General features: G+C 41.5%; 2 protein-coding genes across 8 annotated transcripts in view; one reads left to right on the forward strand and one right to left on the reverse strand.

The window, feature by feature from the left end:
* phkb (phosphorylase kinase, beta) overlaps window positions 1-12,365 on the reverse strand; it is a 124,706-nt gene extending 112,341 nt beyond the window's left edge. For 5 of the 6 annotated variants that reach the window (XR_014568947.1, XM_083759776.1, XM_083759773.1 and 2 more), the window contains exons 1-2: window positions 12,271-12,365; window positions 6,792-6,878 (exon numbers count right to left, since the gene is read on the reverse strand). Coding sequence is in view for 5 of the 6 variants with exons in the window: in XM_083759776.1 (XP_083615902.1) it covers window positions 6,792-6,878; window positions 12,271-12,334 (151 nt within the window). In the remaining variant the exon portion in view is untranslated. Of the gene's footprint in view, window positions 1-6,791; window positions 6,879-10,057; window positions 10,153-12,270 lie in introns of all 6 variants that reach the window. The other variant, XM_083759775.1, reaches the window with a different exon arrangement.
* A 403-nt stretch (window positions 12,366-12,768) lies between these two features.
* itfg1 (integrin alpha FG-GAP repeat containing 1) overlaps window positions 12,769-21,033 on the forward strand; it is a 169,690-nt gene continuing 161,425 nt past the window's right edge. For both annotated transcript variants that reach the window (XR_014568920.1, XM_083759155.1), the window contains exons 1-6: window positions 12,769-13,076; window positions 14,551-14,635; window positions 15,196-15,335; window positions 16,659-16,713; window positions 17,292-17,369; window positions 17,805-17,899. Coding sequence is in view for 1 of the 2 variants with exons in the window: in XM_083759155.1 (XP_083615281.1) it covers window positions 12,899-13,076; window positions 14,551-14,635; window positions 15,196-15,335; window positions 16,659-16,713; window positions 17,292-17,369; window positions 17,805-17,899 (631 nt within the window). In the remaining variant the exon portion in view is untranslated. The remainder of the gene's footprint in view (window positions 13,077-14,550; window positions 14,636-15,195; window positions 15,336-16,658; window positions 16,714-17,291; window positions 17,370-17,804; window positions 17,900-21,033) is intronic.

Consider the following 21,033-nt stretch of genomic DNA (forward strand, 5'->3'; position numbering starts at 1 on the left):
TCTGAGACCATTAGTGTTTATAGAAGACACTTCTGAACATGTATTCTATAGTTTGACCAATTCAAATACAAAAAAAAATCATAATTATTACATATGGCTAGGGTTATGCGGCCTATTTGGAATGGGTGGCATGCCATGAATTGCACTGAAAAGTGTGTGACGCGTGAGCTTATAGATCTGCCATGTTCAGTGTGCGACACCGGCATGCAACCAAGTATAATTATCCCTTTGGAGAATGGCAAGGGAAACACATCCAAAAAACCGAAATCAGTTGTGGCGGCTAAGAACTTATATCCATGCCTTCGTAACAGAACCACCAGCCCCCCCCCCTCCCCTCCCCCTCTCTCTCTCTCTTCCCATTCCCTGTTTGTTGTCTTCCCAGTGGCAAATGACTTCATGATGAAGCCGGTCTCCCGTTCCGATCGACCTGCTTCACGGACCTCTTGCACCGGCTCATTGATTAAGACTGGCCTGCCTGTCCTTTGTCCCTTCATGCTTGACATCCACAATTTCATCCATCTCAACTGGATACTTTATGTCCCCCTTCCAGCTGGAGGTGGCTGGCTACTGCTTACACTGGTTCTGGATCCAACAAACCAAAATCACTTTCAGAGGCCTTTTACAGCCCTGAAATCTATAGTAGGGGTTGGGGCGAAGGTTGAGGCACACTGGGGAACATAGTAATCATAAAGGGCCTTTCTGTTGTATCTTGAGTCTCAGGCATACAGTTTGTGTTATGTAGCACAATTAGGTGATGTTTATTTTTCAAAACTGTGTCACACACAGAATGTCCTACCGTATCGATGTGGCAGCCACTGTATCTATACAATATTGGCAAGCATGACGACATATTGCTTCTCTATTAACAAGATGGCACTGTGTTTAATTGTAAAATGTCTTTCTCAATGTCCCCTGCTGCCTCAATCCCAGTAAATAATTAATTTGTACCACAACAATTTATATGATACAGGCAAATGGAATTTTAGAAGTAAAAAGGAGTTTATTTTCATTCAATCTTATAGCCATGCTGCTTGAAGTTGAATCTTCTATGAGAGCAGAGTACCGAGGAGGACTAATATAATTAATTAAGACACACAGCAGGAAACAATGATGGCCTCAAATATGATTCAGTCTCAAAGGGCCAAACCCACGCCACCGCTCCCCTGGATGCAAATCAACTGTTGTTGGGAGTTATGTTCTGCCTTATCATCATCTATCAAGTTAATGTCCCACTAAATCAACAGCTAATGTATCACGAGCAAACAGTCTGCTAAAGATGGGCCATTTCATCACCACACCAAAATGAACCCAGGACTATAGCATGATAAGAGGTTGTGAAAAGAGGTAGAGAGAGAGAGCCAGAGAGAGAGCGATTGCACAAAAGTAACAACATTAACCCTGTCAACTCTGTATTGGACATATTATAGCCAGGCCAGTAGTTCTCAACCTGTGGTACACGTACCACTGGTGTAGTGTTGAATACTGGATTACTGGGTGGTACTTTTTCTCCCGATACAGAAGAAAAACAGATAAAAGTGGAATGACTACAGGTAGTTCTTCTGACAAAGCAGTTGGTTGAAATAGGCTCTCCAGCCGTGCTGAAATTAGCATGACGGCACACCTAGCCGTTAATAGAAGATTTGAGATTGGATAAATTTGAATTATCATCAGTTGTGCTGATTAGATTGAATAGAGCAGCAGCCAGCAGTGCTGTTGCTACTGCAGTAGGCTAGCGGCTACGCTAGCAGGTTGCACAGGATCGACTTTCACAGACGTAGCAACTAAATATGGCATTACTAGAATTATGAACTTCTATAGGATATTTTAGTTTACAATGAGATTGAGCTGCCAGTTAAATCTCGTTTCTCAGTGTGGTACTTCTTCTGGCGAAAGGGCGTTTCTGTGTGGAGTTTGCATGTTCTCTCTGTGTCCCATAGGGTAGGTACCCTTGCAAAAAACATTGAGTAATTGTCTCTATGCTGCCTCCCCCTGGTCAGACAGGGCTGGTTGGAATAATCCATCTGAATGGGTCTGGACCAAGCCCCCAGTAAGGCTATCCAACGTTGAAGCTGCTACTACCTACTGGCAAAATGTGGAATTGCAGCACGTTCATGGAGGTGGACGGACGTTCATGACGTCTCGTGCATAAGCTTAGGAGGTGTTCGCTCGAGCCATTCAGAGTTATAATTGTACTTCTGGCAGTCTTCCGGGTGCTTCAAAACGCCACTGAGCAACTTCTATTGAAATTAATAGCGGGGGTGGGGGGGGGGGGGGAGGACCATATTACTCTATGGTCTGGACTGTAAACGGTGGTCAGATCCAGTGTATCTTAGGATAACATCAGAGATAACACTCACAAAAAGCCACCTCTTCATATGACGCAAAACGTTTAATAAAACTAGAGTGGGCGGAGGAAGAGCTTATAGCCTACTACAGACAATCACTGACAGTGTGTTATGTAAAAAGCATGATGAAAAAAAACCTCACATCTCACTCTCAAACGGCATCTAACAATCAGGCTGCCTGAAAGACAAACAACTTGACATTTGACTATAGTATAGGGAAACAAAGATTCCACAAATTTTTGCAGTTTACAGTAAAAATAGCAAGTACAAGTTCACAACACGTCACAATGCGACACACTATGAGCTTGTGGATCGGCTATAACCCGCTTTTCATCAAACAACTAAGCATTTATGGTTTACGTGGTTAAGGTAATGCATTACATTATGTTCCCCATAAACATATCCTAAGAGAGAGAGAGAAAATATAATTATTGTTTTCCTCGTCCCTTAATGGGTGTAATCCAGACGGTAGGGTGATGGCCTTCTGCCACCATACTTATCAAGGAACCGAGTCCAACTGAGTCAATGGAGTGTGGAGGCATTACCACATAAATGAGAAAACCAGAGAGAGAGAGAGAGAAGAGGAGGGGAGGGAATGGAGATAAAGAATAGAGAGAGAAGAAATATTGAGCCTCTCACACACCCATTCAGCGAGTGTGCAAGAGAAAGTAGAATTGAGGAACTATGAGACAAGGGTAGCCATCCAACACGCTTATCTCAATAAAGCATCCAGAGACTACTAATGCCATTGGTGTCAGTGGTGGAAAGTAGCCATGTACTGTACATGCACTGCACTAAATAGAATTTTGAGGTATTATTTTTACTGGAGCATTTCCAAATTGTAATTCTTACTTCTATTCCACTATACTTCTGATAAAATATTGTACTTTTACTACAATTATTTGAAAACTTTTGTTACTACTGTAGTTACACTTGATTGTAATTACACAACATACATTAACCACTTCAGCTCTATAGCTTATATACATTACTATACATTTCCTCATGTAAACAAAGTATTTAATGATATTGCTACTTTAACTTGAGTAAAACACAATAATAAATGTGAGTATTTTTTCCACCACTGACAGCATACACAGACGAATGCTATTCCTGTTAGCTACTTCATGACAAAATGTCACAAGGGAAAGCTGTTACTTAGTTAGATTTGTCATGGTCTCCATTCCGTGTTCTTTGTGACAGCTGACAGAAAGCAGGTATTGGCTCACGGGCCTGGACAACAGCGATAACAATGTTGGGTCTTTTGTTCCCAGCTGGCACTTATGACCGATGCGGAACACACCAATTAAGCAAGAACACCACATCAGTGTGGCAATTTAACAACTATTGCAATCTGACAGACACTTCTCCATCAGCTTAGCTGATGCTGAAGACAATAGCGAGGTCCAGGGGTGACATATTTCTCTTGTCAAAAGCAGGCAGTTAGCACCTGCTTCCCTTGAAAAGAAAGTGGGATTGGCTGTTTATTTTATTTTTTATTAAAGCCAGAAATAAGATCTGTGGCAAATACAAGTTCATGATACTGTACTTCCATGTTTTGCTCTGGAAGACAATCTTCCATTCTGGGGTTCCCGCCCAGAATGGGTTGGTATAATTATTGGTGCGTGCCTTCTGTGAGAGTGGTGCTCCACTGAATACAAATCTAGTTGATTTGAAAATTGTGCATTCATATACTGTACGTGTATTTGTTCAATGCCTGTTGCAGTGGGACTCATAAGATACAATACAATTTTACATGTAAAGGACAATCTATATTAATTATTTCATTAAGAAATTCAGCATCAAATGTAGGGCGACCAGACATCCCAGAAACGCTGGGACAGTCGCTGAACACAGGCTAATCACAAATCCTGTCCTACTTCTAGTTTTGATTAGTATTACCAGTAAGACGCCTGAGGGCGAGAAGCGACCTTGCCCTTTAGGGCGAGCCTTAATTTGTAGAGACCTTATTTTCGACTAATAACTTTGGGGCAGGCCCGTCTAGAGTTTAAATGGACAGGTATCAGTCAAAAGGGAGACATCGAAGAGGAAGGATGGATGGGGAAGGATCAACATATGGAATGTCAGAACAGGTCAGCACCATATATGGAGATCTAAGGGTTTGAGGTCATATGTAGAGTTGCTGGCCAATATTGATGACATCAGGGATCTCCATATCTGATGATGACACGTGATGTCACAAGTGGTCATGCCTGGGGGTGACCAACCAAACAACTGACTGACTGACTGACAGACAGACGGCGATTTCATAGTTAATGCGACCTGCAGTCGCAATTAACCAGTGCTGTAGCTTAGGTTTTTTCAGACGGTATACCTGACCATAATTATTACCTGCACGACATGCACACATTGCACAAGGCTATACGCTCGCTCGTGCGTGGTCAATGGATAAAATGATTAGCAGACGTTATGCGCTTGTTTTCCAAAACTTTGGTACGGCATGCTACCTACGTATATTACGTATAACAGTATACTACACAAGTAAGACGCGCAAACGCGGGAAGCGAACGCAGCTCGTGTGTGTGTGGTTGTGTGTGTGTGTGTGTGTGTGTGTGTGCTACAGCTGCGCCCTGTGTGTGTGTGTGTGCTACAGCTGCGCCCTCTGGTGGCGGGCGGGTGGTGTAACAGCGTGACACACACACACACACACACACAGACATTCAGCCCTTGCTGTCATAGTAAGTGGCTCACTGCGTTCGCAACCACTGGTATTAACTTAATAACTTAAATGAAAACTTAAATGAAAAACTGAACAACTCTGAAGATCGACTTGAAGGCGAGACGGCGACACATAGCTAACGTTGCTGAATTAAATTATGGATGCTGGGGAAATAAACCATCCATCACTGGCATGGAGCCTGGTGTTTCATCTTTTTGTTTTCGTTAGTGGAAGTTCGAGGACAGGGACATTGTAGCTGCAAGCAGCCACAGGGAAGAAGACAAACGGAGGCACCACACTGATGAAATGAATTCATACAAAATAACCAGTAAGACGCCTTAAAGGCGAGTAGCGACCGCAGGGCTGAGACTCTACCGGAATAATGTCACTTCATTATGTTTTTGTTTTTTTTCATCAAAGGCTACTTAATAGTTAATATCCAAATCCAACAGATAAATAAGTGCAGCAAGTGCCTATATGAAGTGTCTTAATGTCTATAATATAGAGTATTCATATTATGAATACTCAAATGTGCTCTACATGGAGGGCATGAGAAAACAAATGAAACAACTTTATTAGGGGGGTCACTGTTGTATATAAAATATAAAAAAATATTCCTTGAGCACCGTTTACTTTCACATGTTTTACTGTCATTTGAATGTAATCATGCACACACATACTGTGGCCACGCCTACCTTCAACTCCTCTATCCCGGCCTAGGATTGCAGGTAAACCTAGAACCAATCAGTCTACTCTAAACAAAATACTATTAAAACTAAATCTGTACATTGTACTATAGGATACGGGGTAAACAATGGACCTGGCATGATCTATTTAAATAACATGCTTAACCTAAATTGCATTTCAACACGGTTGAAAAAACAAGACTGATACAAGCCTGATAAAAATAGCAGATCTACAAACAGATTTTTTACATTACAGGTTTCCCCATTACTGTACAGCATGTACTACGAGAATGTTGTTCTTCATACTTTCAGCTTAGTATTCTGACATTGCCAGTGGATTTCCGGCTTTCAGGCAAGGAAAATTAGAGAAGGAAGTGACATGGTCACGTGACTGTGCTGCGCCATGACACTTTCATGGGAGCCAAATCTCGCACCGGAAGTGACATGTATACAACGCAGTGAATGGAGCAAGCTTGACCAGCTCATAACAAATGTTATTTATGCACCATTGAGACCTGTGTCATATAATCGGTTCAGGTACATGAAAGAAGACATCACAGTTTGCCTTCTAATCACTTGCTTTTCGATGTGCACAGAGTGCACAGTACATCCTTTTATTTGGGGATTTAAGGTATCGTTTCTGTTTCGGGGTCTCGCGAGATTTGGCTGCCAGACAGGAAACGGTGGGCAGTCTTGCGATACTTGGCACGTTCAGAAACGTACTTTTTCCTCTTTAGATACCTCTATAAAATTACAAAGTGTACACATCGAAAAACAACACAGCAGACAATGATGTGTTATACATACAGTATGTCTTCTGTTTGCCAGAAGTGATTACTTTACAAAAGATCTCTGTCATTCTTAAATAATGTTTGTTCATGAGCTGGTCACTGAGCTCTCATTGACTCCAGTGCATTCTGCCGAACTTCCGGGTGCAGTTTGGCTCCAATGGTGCGACGAATCTGCCGTCTGGAATTGCGTGATAGCGGAAAATGATGTCGGTGACCTCACCTCCATTTAACATACAGTACCTTAGGTCAAGTGGGAAAGGGATCTTTTTGTGTGAGTTTATTTCCTTACCAGCATTGTAGTGGCGGTCCAATTTCTCCCAGAGAGGCTCATCCTCTTGCTGCAGAATGGACAGCTTGAGAGGTTCATAGATGGACCCTGATGATGAGGGACACATAGAAAATGTTAGGAGCATCTAGTTCCACCATCCTCCTTCCCCCTATCCACTGTACTCCCCCCACCCCCCCCCCCCCATCCCCACACAGTGGATGGGGGGAAAGCTTATTGAAGGTGTAACAATGAGGGAAGGATTCATCCCAACTGGATTCATCCCAGTGGTGTAAAGCAGTGGTTCTCAAATGTTTTCGTGCCAAGGACCCCCAAATTGAAATATATTTGGTCGCAGACCCCCATCTGAAAATGCTTTTGCAGTGCCAGGGACCCCACAGAATAGCAGATGTACACGCTCCCAGAGTGGCATGAAATGATGTGCGATGTGAGCTTGTATAACTGCTATTAAGTATAAAATAATGGATAACAGGGTTAACATGATTGTGATGCTGTATTAACAAATTAGGCTCTGGACTCCCTGGAACACACTCAAGTATCCCTGGGGGTCCCCGGGCTCCACTTTGAGAACCACTGGTGTAGAGTAACTAAGTACGATTACTGTATATTCAGTTTTGAGGCATTTTGTTTTTCTTCACTTCCAATTTTCAATACCGTTACTTCTACTTCACTGCTCAGCTATATGCTTTGCCTATTTGAAAATTGCTGATCTACAAGCTAACATTGTGTTGTGAACTTGTAGATTTTCAAAAGACTTGCTTTTACATTTTTGGATAGTTGTGAAATGGGGGAATAGATAATGTAATATAATATAATGTAACGCACTTACGCACATCCTCCAATCTTGGTGCTGAGCCAAACTAACTTTTGTCAAAGTACTTTTGTACTTTTACTTTTAAGTAAAGTCAGACTACCAGACAAAGTTTTTAGTTTTTTACATGGTGTGTATATTCTCTGTATCATTCCATAAGTAGAACTACCAGTAAAACAGCAGAGCAGAGCATAAGCATAAGCATAAACTATAAACAAAAATTGTAGCACATTTATATATATTCACCATTTAACTACTAAATCTATACTCCAAATATTAATTTGGTGCTGTGCTGTATAATTTTCCACAGTCATTACTCAAAATGATTAATTACTTTCTTACCTACACATGACTTTGGAGAAATGTCTGAGGTGAGGACTGAGGAGTTTAATGAAAACTAATCAAAATGTCTACATTTTGTATATCATCCAATGGATGCAAAAGAACCAAATGGACCCGTGAAGGTTCATCGGTACACTCACTGTGTCAACTGTCAAATGAACGGAGGGTTTCACAGTGTTACAGAATCAATGGTGCACCCGATCTACTATGAATCATAGATTGGGTGCACCGTTCCACAACAAGATCATCACCAATCATCACCATGCTTCAAGTTGCATTTTGTCTTCTCAAAGTCAAGGCAAAGTCACACACAGAGAGAGCAACACTTACTGCACAGACCACACAAAGAGACACGTACTGTACATCAGGACCTGAACTCAAATAGCTGGTGTCGGGCAGAAACCTTATATTCTCCATATTTCAACTTTTAACATTTCACTTTCAGATACGAATGTCCTACTTTGGCTACTTCGTCGTACAGGAGTCACACAAAATAAGATAGCCAATATACAAGCTCACACGGTGTCATCATGCGTTGTGAGCCTGTAGATTCGTTATTGTGCAACAGACAGCTTTTTTTATATATTGTTTCATTTACTGAAAAGTAACCGCTTTGGACATACAAGGTTTCCACCCAATACAATGACGGGCCAGTGGATATTCCAGTGCCTCAGAGCTATGAAGGGAGGGTTGGGGGTCTGAAGGAAAACCCCTCTATTTTCAGACACTTTTAACTTTGGGTGAGATTTGCATTTTAATGGGTTCGACCTTGGGTCAGTAACTCAGTACCTCAGGTACCAAGAACATTCACGTCCTCGCCCAAATTAGCATAATTTCCATCAGCTTTTAAAGTTGTGGGGACAAAGACAATCTACTTCTTTTTTTTCAAAAGAGGACTTTAGAAGAAATAAGAACACAGTGAGTCCAATATTGTAATTTGTGAATATGAACTGTTGGCTGTTTTGAAGCGGTATCGTTACTGATTTGATTCTGACTGACAAGTCTCTCATCTTAATAGAGAGTGACATACGAGTCCCTATTAATATGAATAAAGAAACATAATCACCTACTGTATTAGTGCTGCCTTCATTTTAATTCAAGATGGACTCTTTTATGGTTTCATACTGCACATAAGTTATAGGATAATTTAACGTTATTGTGCTATTATCACATTTAATAAAATATAAACCTCATACCAGATTCATAAATAACTAGAAAAAGTGCCCTTCCGGGCACAGGTCTCCACCAGGTTATCCACAGATCCGTGCAGTTCAGGATGATCAGGATGGAGTCTGATAAATCTGAAAGACCCGTTTCGTTGAATGGCTCTAGAGAGACTGTGTACCAATTTGCGTGATGTTTGGACAAAATCTGTAGGTGTACTGTGCAAAAACTTGTTTTGCACAAAGCGGCCTCCTGGTGGCGCTATAACAGGCCGTTCTGGAAAGTTTGGGGCAGAGGTTCATGGTTGGCATCCAGGGAGTGTGTGTGCAAAATATGGCATCGACCGGGTTAACGGTGGCCGAGATTAGCTGTTCACGGACACACACACGGACACACACACGGACACACAAACGGACACACAAACGGACGGACGGACACGCGGACGGACGGAGTGCAAAACATACTCTCCCCACATGCCTTCGGCCTGGTGGAGACAATAATAAATAATGTTCATGTCTTCTTCACAATCTTAGTGAGGACAGCCCTGTCCGTCTAAAGATAAAGGGCATTAACTATGGATGTTGATTTACAGATAACAGAATATTATAGAAAAGTGATAATCATCCATTGATATAGGACGCCGGACAGTCATTGAAAGTCCTTCATAGATTCACCCATCACCATTGTTCAGAACCATTGAACCACTTTAACCCAGGCCTCCCCATTTTGGGCATGCCATTCTAGTAAAAAAAAATATATATAAGATGCTGGCTTTCCAGGTGGGAGGCCAGGGTTTGAATACTGTCCGTTACACAAGCTGTGTTGTGATGCTTTGGGAGCTCATATGTCGGCTATTTTTTTAATTTAGACTTTTCTGTAGTTAAGTGGTTCAGTGGTTAAAGGTCATTACAGACGCAGCTGATGATCCCTCAGAATTCTTTCCGGTACTTACCAAATCTACGAAGTTTGCGATGTTTGGAAAGCTCTGCATCTGAGCTGGCCATTCTCATAAGGTGAAGTTAATCGTCTCCAAGCTAAATTAAAATTCTATTAACAAGAACGGGTTAGTAGCAGGGTTTGAGTTTAGACAGGCAGGAATCAACAATTAATTGGAATGAAGTGTGCACTGTGCAGATTACAAAAAAAAGCATGCACGAAATCCCAAGTGATGATAACAGTTTGTTTCTCATTAGAAGGATGTACACATATGAATATTTAATTCCCATGCATGTTGTGGCTGGCATGAATAATAATGCAAACACATTACTACCGTGTACTACTACTAGTTGGTACTGGGTGTACAACAACCACTATATTAGGCTATATTATGTTCACAAAAAATACTGAATGGTTTTGTTGATGCCATCACAGGAAAACTTTGTGAATTTGATGAATAATTTCTCCCCCTTTGTATTCATTTTAAATGAATGTTTACATAATTCATTTAATTGCTAAATATTTTAAGACATTACAAGTCTACAACAAGTTTAAGAGGAGACAATGTTTTCATGTAACAGCTATTATGGAATCAGTTTGTAGAGTAGCAGATTTTAATCACATTATATGAAGAATGGTTTACAATTACAATTACACGATAGCCTTAAAAGCTCATACATAGTCTGGATTTTCGGTGGTGGGGTGACCACCGAACTACAACATGACGTCACGAGCCGCGGTGAAGAGCAAACCACCGCCACCGCTCCAGCCCTTCTCTCTGTTTTTACTCACCACCGCTCAACGTTATTTCAGCTCCGGTGGTGAGGTGACCACCGCTCCGAAAATCCAGACTATGAATAGGCCTTTAGAATGGCTGTGAATGGCTGTGGTACTACATACATTAAATGTATTCCATAATACACTGTAAGCTTGAGAAACAGAATAGAACAGGGTGCCACTTCTCCATTGAACTCGATGGGTATGGCTGCCCTGTTCTACTAAGTCGCTCTATTACCAGTGGTGGAAAGTAAAATAAATGTACATAAGTACTGTTCTTAAAAATACACTTTTTATGTACTTGTACTTGTATTTGGACTTTTTGGAGTATTTCCAATTTGTTATACTTTTAATCTTAATCCACTACATCTCAGTCAAATATTGTACTTTTTACTCCACTACAATATTATTAGAAAACTTAAGTTACTAGTGACTTTTGTAGATTTGAATTATTATAACAAAACATACTGTACATTAACCACTTCAGCCCTATATACACTTTAACTATTTGAAAATAGCCGATCTACAAGCTTACAACATGTCACAATTGATTCCAATACAATACTTTTACTACAGTATTGATAAAAATGTGAGTAGTTTTACCACCATTGTCTATTATTACTTTGAATAGTGTGCTCAAGGTCAATACACACAGCTATTGCAGGCCTAGATCACTCCTGCCTCTTGCAGCCATTATAAGGCGACATAGATGACGGCTATGGTAAATGCTTGTATTGATTAGATAATTGCATTAAAGTACAGCAACTAAAACACATAATTGCAGATGCAAAAGCAGCAGAGGTTTTGGGAGGCCATGTTTTCAAATCTTAATAGAAAATCTTTTTGGAAATAAGTGTTCCCACTTTAACATGCTATCCTTTGGAGTTTGTGTCTGACAGTCAATAAATAATCAATCAGTTAGGCTGTATACCTTGACCATGACCACATCCAAAAACAATAGGCCAAGAACATGTCAATAATGGTTCCATTTAAAACACTCAATGTGCACACAAACATGACAGAGTATAGACAGTGCAGCAGCAAAGTCAGCTTTCTCTGAAGCTCTTAAAATAGCTGCAAAACATCAACTCTAAACTCTGACCTTTCCAGTGCTTGCTGGTTCCCTTTTCTACAATAGAGCAGTGGTTCTCAAATTTGGGTCCAGGGACCCTCAGGGTTCGATATACCCTTTAAACAGGTCTATAACTCTGAGAATGTGACAAATGGAACCAAATTGACCCGTAAGGGACCTCGATATATATTTTTTAAGTTTGAATCTGAGAACCACTGCCTACAACACCTGTCAATGTGTAAACAAACACCATGCAATGCATGCATGCATGTTTCCATGTCTGTTACAATCAAACACACTCACAACAAAACACACCTGCGCACACACAAACCAACATGCGTGTCTATAATGTTGTCAGGGGGATAAATTATGGTTCCAACCTGATCTTTTAGACCGAGCCTTGAATTCCAGGAGTTTCCAGCCGACATCAGCCAAGCTTGCCATGTTGACACTGACCTGCTACAATGTAGCAGCTACACGTTATGCAAACACAACCAAGGATGCAGCTGTGACGTCATGGAGCCATGACCAAGGATCGGCGTTAAGTTTACACTTCGCTTTCGGGGCTTTACTTTTTTTTACTAGTTGGAAATAATTCAAAAGGCTCGAAGTCGCGAGTCGTGACACACTACACACAAACACACACGGAAAAAAAAATCATTATTCATGTCAATAGTTTATGACGTCACATATCTGTCCTTTGTATCTTGTTCTCGCGGAACTGTCACTTGTGCAGCGAGGAGCAGTGCGACACTGTCGTAACAAGAGGAAGGGAGTGCTGTTTAATTTATGTTTCCCGTTACCGTCACACACGTGCACCATGTCACTATCAATAATATAAATAAGTTGTAACATGTTATATTTAACCACTGTCTGAACTGAACTATTGGTGAACATTGTAATTATAATTATTCGTTATCTTGTGTAAACCTGCCGCAAAGCAAAGCGTTGATCTGCAGTATTCCAGTTCGTGTTGTTGTGAAGGAAGGGAACTACACAGACAGAAGAATGAGGACGTTGAAGCTTCATTTTGGGGCTTTTATGTTCTATTTTGTATTACCATGCGGTACGTGGGCTCTCCAGGACGTCACGGCAGACCTGTTTGGGCCGGAGAACTACGGGACGGTGGCTGCATTCGGAGACTTTAACTCGGATAAACAGACCGACATCTTCATCATCAGAGAACGTGAGGGACTCAATGGTTTCATTTAATATAGCCTACTGATAGTGACAACATGTTGACAATAATATAGTGACGACAAACAGTAAACATGTTCACCTATATAGCTGTTGTCTTTAGTTTTGTTGTTATTTATCTATGGAAAGAATATCTGCTGCAGTGCTGCCCTTATGGCCATGTCATTCAGGAAGTATAGACATCGGGGCATCAGGTGATGGACATGCATGTATACACCAGCCCCTCTAGCCTTGGATATCAAGACAGCTGTAGCCCCTTTCGGGACCCTACATAAACGAGGAAGTCAGAGCCTGCAGAATAAATCAGAATAAATCAGAATAAATCTGCAGTAGCTCCGGACTCTGGTCCTAAATGTTTTGATGAATTGAACAAGGTGGACCCTCTTGTAAACAAGTGTAATGCTTTATTGGGTCGTCCACTCACAGTTAACAGTCTTTGTATTGAGTTGTGCTTGAAAGTACTGTAATTCATTCTGCAAACTGTTAATAAATATATCAATCAATCAAAGCTCTGCCGTTGCGAGCTATGGAACAGAAGACTGCAGTATCTCTGCCTCTGAGTGTGTTCACCATTGCTTACTGTAAATCACTGGTTAAGAGTGTCTGCTAGACTGCTATATGCCTACATTAGAAATTGTAGCTAGTGTTGCTGGTAGGATAGATTGATATTGATTGAAATATGTATTAACAGTTTGCAGAATTACAGTACAAGTCAAGCACAACTCAATACAAAGACTGCTAACTGTGAGTGGACGACCCAATAAAGCATTACACTTGTTTACAAGAGGGTCCACCTTGTTCAATTCATCAAAACATTTAGAGACGTACAAATATACACTTATATATAGCCAAAGAACAGGAATTCATCATAAAGGAGGTAAAAAGGGAAAACATATACAGTGAGGGGAAAAAGGGGTGAGTGGGTGGGTCTCTGAGAAACCATCTGAACTGGTCCTGTGGTCCAAAATCCAGATTTCAGGGTTTGAACTCGATTCCACATACTATAAAAATGGGAACCTGAATGTCTCCCTGCTTGGTACTCGGCTTCAAGGGTTATAATGGGGGGGGGTCTTTGTCTTTGTGACATACTAGCATCATGTCCAGGTGGTGTAATTGCGCATAAGTGCATTATGGCTGGGAGATGCACTTGTACATCAAGCCGCCTCACGTTACATAAACAGGAGATAGTATGGGCTCCTGTCCTATGGGCCACATGGCCAGGGAACCGTTATAGTTCAAAATGCTGCCTTAGTATAGTGGCTCCTGTTATAATGTGGTGTTCCTTGGCTGTTTATCTTATTTTATTTCACTATTATTTTATTTTATTACAAAATCTATTTCAAAATTGTATCACTACCACTAATGAAAAACCCTAGGATACATTGCTTTTCTTAGGCTGTGTGACAGTGCATGTTAGAAGAACCACCAATTCATTGGCAGATGTTTGGCTTCCATTGTTCCAGAGTCTGAGCTGGTGATTTTCTTGGCTGACCTGAAGACGCCTTACTTCAAGCCCAAAGTTCATATCAAGAAAGAATTGTTGCCAAGGTGAATCTGTTTGTTTCATGTTGATACAATAACTGATTGTCTCTAATATTGTTTTTACAAAACATTATATATATATATATATATATATATATATATATTTGCCATATATTATATATATTTATTATAATTGTATACATTAAAGTTCTTTATAAAAAAACCAATTTGTGGAAATAGCCGATATACTGTACAAAGCTCACACCATATCACATCCCGGCGTGTGGTGATATTGTAGAGTTAGAGCTGTGCAAATGCAGAATGAGTCTGTCTTTGCCAGGAAAAAGAAACATTCTGTTTAAAACGTTCCAGTGAATTAAAATAGGAGATAGAATAGAATGTTATGTCAAGCTGCATACACAAGTTAAATCTATTTCAGTTATTTCATATCTGCCCTGTTACATTTGTGTTTACAAAGCCTAAAAGCCAAACAGCAAAAATGTGTTAAGCACAATTATTTCTGATAACAACCCAACTGATGAGGGCAGAGGACAGAGACACGTTTAGCTCCTGTTGAACAAGTTCATGCTTATTGTGGCTCTCCTCCTACCTTCTCCCTGTGGCAGCGACTCCATCATCACCAGTGTGGTTCCTGGAGACTATGATGGGGACTCTCAGATGGACGTGCTCCTCACCATTCAGCCCAATGCCAAGAAGAACGAAGACACCAACATTTTCATCTTCTGGGGAAACAACCGCACGTTGGGTACGGTTCCACCAACACCATATATGAAATACTATTCCCCAGTGTGAGAAATGGCAATCTTTATTCTATACGTTGAACAATGCTGGTGTATCTAACGGATTAACTAGAAATATATGTGGTGGGCAGTTCTGAAGGTAGTTATTGTTTCATGATGGTTTCTACATAGCCCATGAGCTGTCATTGGTCTACCTTTGAGGGGATGGACATGCCACTATAAAACAAATTGAAAATCAAACAAAACAAATGGTATACTGTTACATTTTGCAGAAATTGAATGCCAGCTTCCCTATAGAGCATCGCAGTCCCGCCCCCTTTCAGAATGATGAGGGCACCAGGAAATAATTCCCCATTCATTTTCCCCATAGAAAAAAAGTTTTTATTTACCTTAAAGCCTCGAACAAAGCCAACCCAAAAATGTGTTTATTGTCATGATTTGTCAACTCAGCTGTTGGCTTTGTATTGTATTTTCCGATGCTTTAAAGGTCTTTAAATAAATACATTTTAAAACGTCTATGGGGAAAATTAATGGGGAATTATTTCCTGGTGTCCCCCTGTCCTAGGTGTCCCTGTCGTTATGAAAGGGGGCGGGACTGCAAGCTCTATTGGGGTCAAAATTTTAATGCTACCTATGTGGCGTGTGTGGATTCTGGGTAATTGACAGTGCACAAATTCATTAATTGCCACCCATGTTAGATTTGTTTAGGATTTGTGTATTTGTTTAGGATTTGCGTGTACAGTACTGCACACTGAATATACACTGTTCTGGATGACTTGGCCTTTGTCCACACCATTAATTAACAGTTTCCGTGCCGGGAATGGATTACTCCAGGTTAATGTCGCTGCCGTATCGGACATACCCGCCTTTTGTTTTATGTGTTTAATCCGCCGTAATGTAATGAATCAAAAGAAAATCCGTCTTCGTCGCGGAGTATGAGACTGGATGCCTTCGCTGTGATGACAAAACCGGAAATCGTCACATGCTGTGGGCTGCTAGGGCTTCTGGGAAATTGAGGCCAATGGAAATGCATTGGGTGCAACGCCTCATTGAAACCAATCGTGTGTGCGTCTTCCGGGTGCACCAAGATGGTGGATGCTACACACAGATCATAACAAACCACGGGAGCTTTTTTTGATGGATTTTCGCGGATTAAAAGCCCAAATAATTCAGCGTATGCTCTAAAGGTAATACAACAATCTCGGCAGTGAAGGGGGGTTGATTAAAATGCGGGATAATCGTAAAAAACAGTCAAACTGTTAAGAAAAATGTTTATATTGTGTGTGTTTGAGGTCATAATAATGTTTCTTGTGCACTTTACTTTCCAGATATGAGTTTCCTTGAGCTGAACAAGACCTTTTTTGACCAGCCTCTCGTCATGGAGTAAGTACAGAAACATCATGCCCAAATATATATTTGCAGAATTGCAGATGTTATTGTGATGTCAGAACAGGCCAGCTCCATATTTGGAGATGTCCAGAGCCTGGGCAGGGGCCCTGTCAAGAGCCGGCGATCTGACGGGCTTGCACTGTACATACGTACGTACGTACAGTACACGTACACACAGAGACATGGGGCATTTATATTAGGACTAGAGCATATTATGTATTGTGTCCCTTTTTTGCCCATATATGGAGTTCTTTGTCAGGCATGCTAATATTTGGAGTCTATGCAGACGTCAGAATGATGTCAGAACAGGCCAGCTCCATATATGGACACTGGGCAGGGGCCTGTCCAGAGCTCGGGCAGAGGCTTTTTTGGGGCGGTTCTGGACGACCGTGGGTCCAACCGACTCGCCACTGTGTACTGCACCCCCTGTGGTGGTGTGGAACGCACGTGTCAAATTTGCAGAATTCAGTGGGGGCGAACCGTTCTCCACCTTTGATACTCTAGCCTTTTTTTAATATGACGGCAAGACAAAGGCAGAGACCATTTAAGTGAATGAATTTCCCCTCTTACAGTTTCAACGGGGACATGATCCCAGACATCTTTGGAGTCATCCAAGACTCATCTACCGAAGTCTGCTATCTCACCAAAAGGTAAGCTGGATTCGCAGTGTACCATAATACATTTCGGGTTTGTTAATTCATTATTGAGGGGCGCTAGCCCCTACTATATACAGGTTTAATGTTGGTTTTTCCTTAACCAAACATTAAAAACGCCATTGACAATAAAGAGAATTTAATGTTTGTTTTGTCCATGTTTGTTTTACATCACCATTACATCACCAGATCATAGCAACATGAGTTAGACTTTAATATATTAGCGCCCCTCACTTCACACGGGTGTGATTTTATTTATTTACTGTCAAGTACAGAAAGCCAGGTCAGTCCCTACCTTCCTAGGTGTAAAAGTTGGCCATTCCAATTTCACATCATCATTGTCCTCTAACTTTGCGAATGGTTGATGTCATACTGTAAATAGAAACGGACATGACATGGGGATTAAACTTTGTCTCGCTGTTTGCCTTGCAGAATTCAGGATTGTCAAAAGGCGCTGAGTTCTATTGTGACGATGCGCGTCCCTCATTCTAACGCCTTCATCGACCTCAACAAGGACTTCACCGCCGGTGAGTTGGCACAGTGTTTGACGATCATGAGTGACCGTGTTCACAGAAAGTATTTTACGAGCTGCACTTTAAGGAGCACTTTGGATATCATGTCCATATCGCTCACATGCAGTGTTTATTAGCACCCGCAACGTTCAGACCGATCAACTATTGCTGTGCTTGAATGCCCTGATCTGTGTTATTAGCACAAATAGCTTAACGTAAATAGTAAACGTCTTTACCATAGAAAAGCATGGCAGAATGGCACTGCTAGCTCAAAAGGCGTTCTATGTGGACAGACGACACAGCCCCTAAAAGTATGGATTGAGTTGGGAGGCGTTCATACACATTAGCATTATCTATTTCTGTGTCAGTTTCCATCTAGGCCGATGCGGTATCTGTATTGTCTGTCTCTGCAGTGCAGTACGGATGGTTATACAATCCTGATGTACAGACACTTGAGGGCAGGTTTTAATGGAAGCAATGCTATTTATTTGTTGTGCTTTTTTGCCTCGGGCAGTATCCCCCCCCCTCCAACCCCCAGGTGGAATGCCTACAATTATCCTAGGTGAGGCATCAGTGAAAAGCCTCCTTCCGTTCGACAGACAAAAAAATCCTTCTAAAAAGGATGCGTGCCACGTGCATGGATTACTTATGTAGTTGAAGTAAGCAAAGTTTTGAAATATGAGAAACTATAGTTGAGTATATGGAACCATAGAGTGAACAACCTTTGAGTGGCAGACGGTATGGAATATGGATATTGCTCTCATGCGGTTCCATGATGCAATTTAGTTAAATTACTGGTGATCAAACACTTCATGAATTCACCTGATATTTAATTATTCCGCCACGGAACAGCCTGGTGGCTATTTTATTTTAAATACTGTGCCGATCAGTGGCACAACTGACTGTTAACTTACCCATCAAAATAACTAGCATATCATTTCATATGTATACATACATATTCTGTTCATGTATTCAAATACATCAAATATGTTAAACATTGCTATTTTTCTGTAATCGTGGTTGTCTGTAAACTGCCAGTTTCCATAGTGTCTTTTGCATGCTTTTACATTTTTCAGTGTGTGCAATGATGTAGTGCATGGGCAGAGAGTAGAGACACTATCCAGTCAGCTACCACTGTGCCACAGCTCTCAAATCATTTCTGAACACGATGCATGGCTTTTCTAACTGGTCTAACTCACCCACCAGGGTGCCTTGTATTGTGATGGCATTTGCGATTACATCCATTTCAAGGCTAGAGTGAATCTTCTGGAATGGAGATCAAACTGTTAGAGGATATTGACACAGCGTTGCCGTTTGTCTGTGATGTGTTACTGCACCATCTGTGTGTGTGTGTGTGTGTGTGTGTGTGTGTGTGAGAGAGAGAGAGAGAGAGAGAGATTTGCAGTTTCTCTGCTCTCTTTTGGCTCACTAAGTAGCACGCTGTCAGTCAGACTTACACACTTTTTCATTTTTTGGTTCATTTTTTTCCTGACACTAATCCTCAAATTTCAGGCAATCAGGGATCATTTTCAGTTATCATACTAACTTCAGGCATCTCTTTTGTTTTTACATTGATGTGGGCTTTGTCATCTCAGGCTGGAATTTAAATGGATCATATCGTTGCCTGCATGTCGAATGTCAAAAACTCACTTTTGAGACGTTCAACATCTTGTAGATCTGCTATTTTAGATACTTTTATGAGACACTGTAGTATGGGCAAGAAGGGAAAAAACATAAAAAAATTAAATACCGTATGGAGATGAGAGATTTCTTCCCAACAGCGACAATATTTCAATGTACATATATCCCTCTTGTGCACTTGGGAAGTGGATTGAACACACTACCTTTACTCCATCAGCTGAGCTTTAGACTAGAGTAGAGTGTAGTTTTCATAGTTGTGTTAAAGTTGGAAGAATTGCAATTAACAAGATGTGATTACTTCCCTTAGCCCTCCGTTTTTATGCATTAAAACAAAAGCCATCACACAGAAGACATACACAATGTTTGGCCTCATAAACCTTCATCAGTGTTGAAATGCATACTGTAGGACTATATTTTATGACTAGTCTATGACTATTATTTATAATATCACAACGGGTACAGCTACATTCATCAGTCCTTTAGTCTGTTAGTCTGCCGTCTGTTTGCCTGCCTCGAGACACTGTACAGCTCAGAGGAGGGTATGGGCATTGTTCCCTTCCTGGGATGATGGACCAGTCTGCATGGAGTGCACGCACGCACGCACGCACGCACGCACGCACGCACACACACACATGCACATACAGCAGTGATCATTAATGGTGTCCAAAAAGCCTAAGCATGTTCAGCTGTGTCCGGATTTGTAGTGGAGGAAAAAAAAGGCTTCTCTACATCTGGTGATGTCGGCCTGTTTGTGGGGGAGCAGATGGAAAGGAGGGAGAGCAAGAGAGAGATGGAGTAGGCGGCAGAGAACGGCAGAGAGATGGAGCAAAGTGGGAGGGAAGCGGTGGATGAATTGATTGGAGAAAAGAAGGGAAGTGCTGGGTGGTGGGATGGAGTGGGGCTGCAGTCAGATAGCTCTGCTCTTGTCTGACCACCTGCTCCTTTGAGCAGCAGCGGCTGCAGCCTCCCAGCCTCCCAGCCAAGCTTCAACTGGGACGGCCTGCTGGGAGCGGGCCTAATCAGCCCACTAACATTACATCCTGCTGCCTGATTGCGTACTGGGGTTTTTGGAAGCATCTCGTCTGCACAGTGAACCTGTTAATTTAACTCTGAATGTGTTACAAATCGAACCAAATGGTCACTAACCAGGCAGCAAGCATTCGCTCTTGTAAATGAAACCAATACGGAAGTCATTGAAACACTGCAGTTCTCGTTAACGGCCTAGGGGGGTGTCGCTATTTCCCCTCCTGCTGGTTGCAGAAGCATTTTCATTCCATTGAAGGTATTCCATTGGGTATTTGACCAGATACATATTTTAGCATGATGATTAAGTTTAAAACGAGTAATACACACATGCCATAATAGTACCTCCCAGTCTCGGCAGATTAGTTCCGGAGTCGATCCAACGGATTGGGTGGCCCAGGTCTTTCTCTAGTGGGTCTGATCGAGGGTAGCTACTGGGACGTAAGTCGGGACTTGATCACCCCGGCTGGGTCACCCGAGTGAGG

The sequence above is a fragment of the Protomyctophum parallelum genome (genome assembly GCF_964188405.1).
Source record: "Protomyctophum parallelum genome assembly, chromosome: 2".
In the NCBI taxonomy this organism is placed as follows: domain Eukaryota; kingdom Metazoa; phylum Chordata; class Actinopteri; order Myctophiformes; family Myctophidae; genus Protomyctophum; species Protomyctophum parallelum.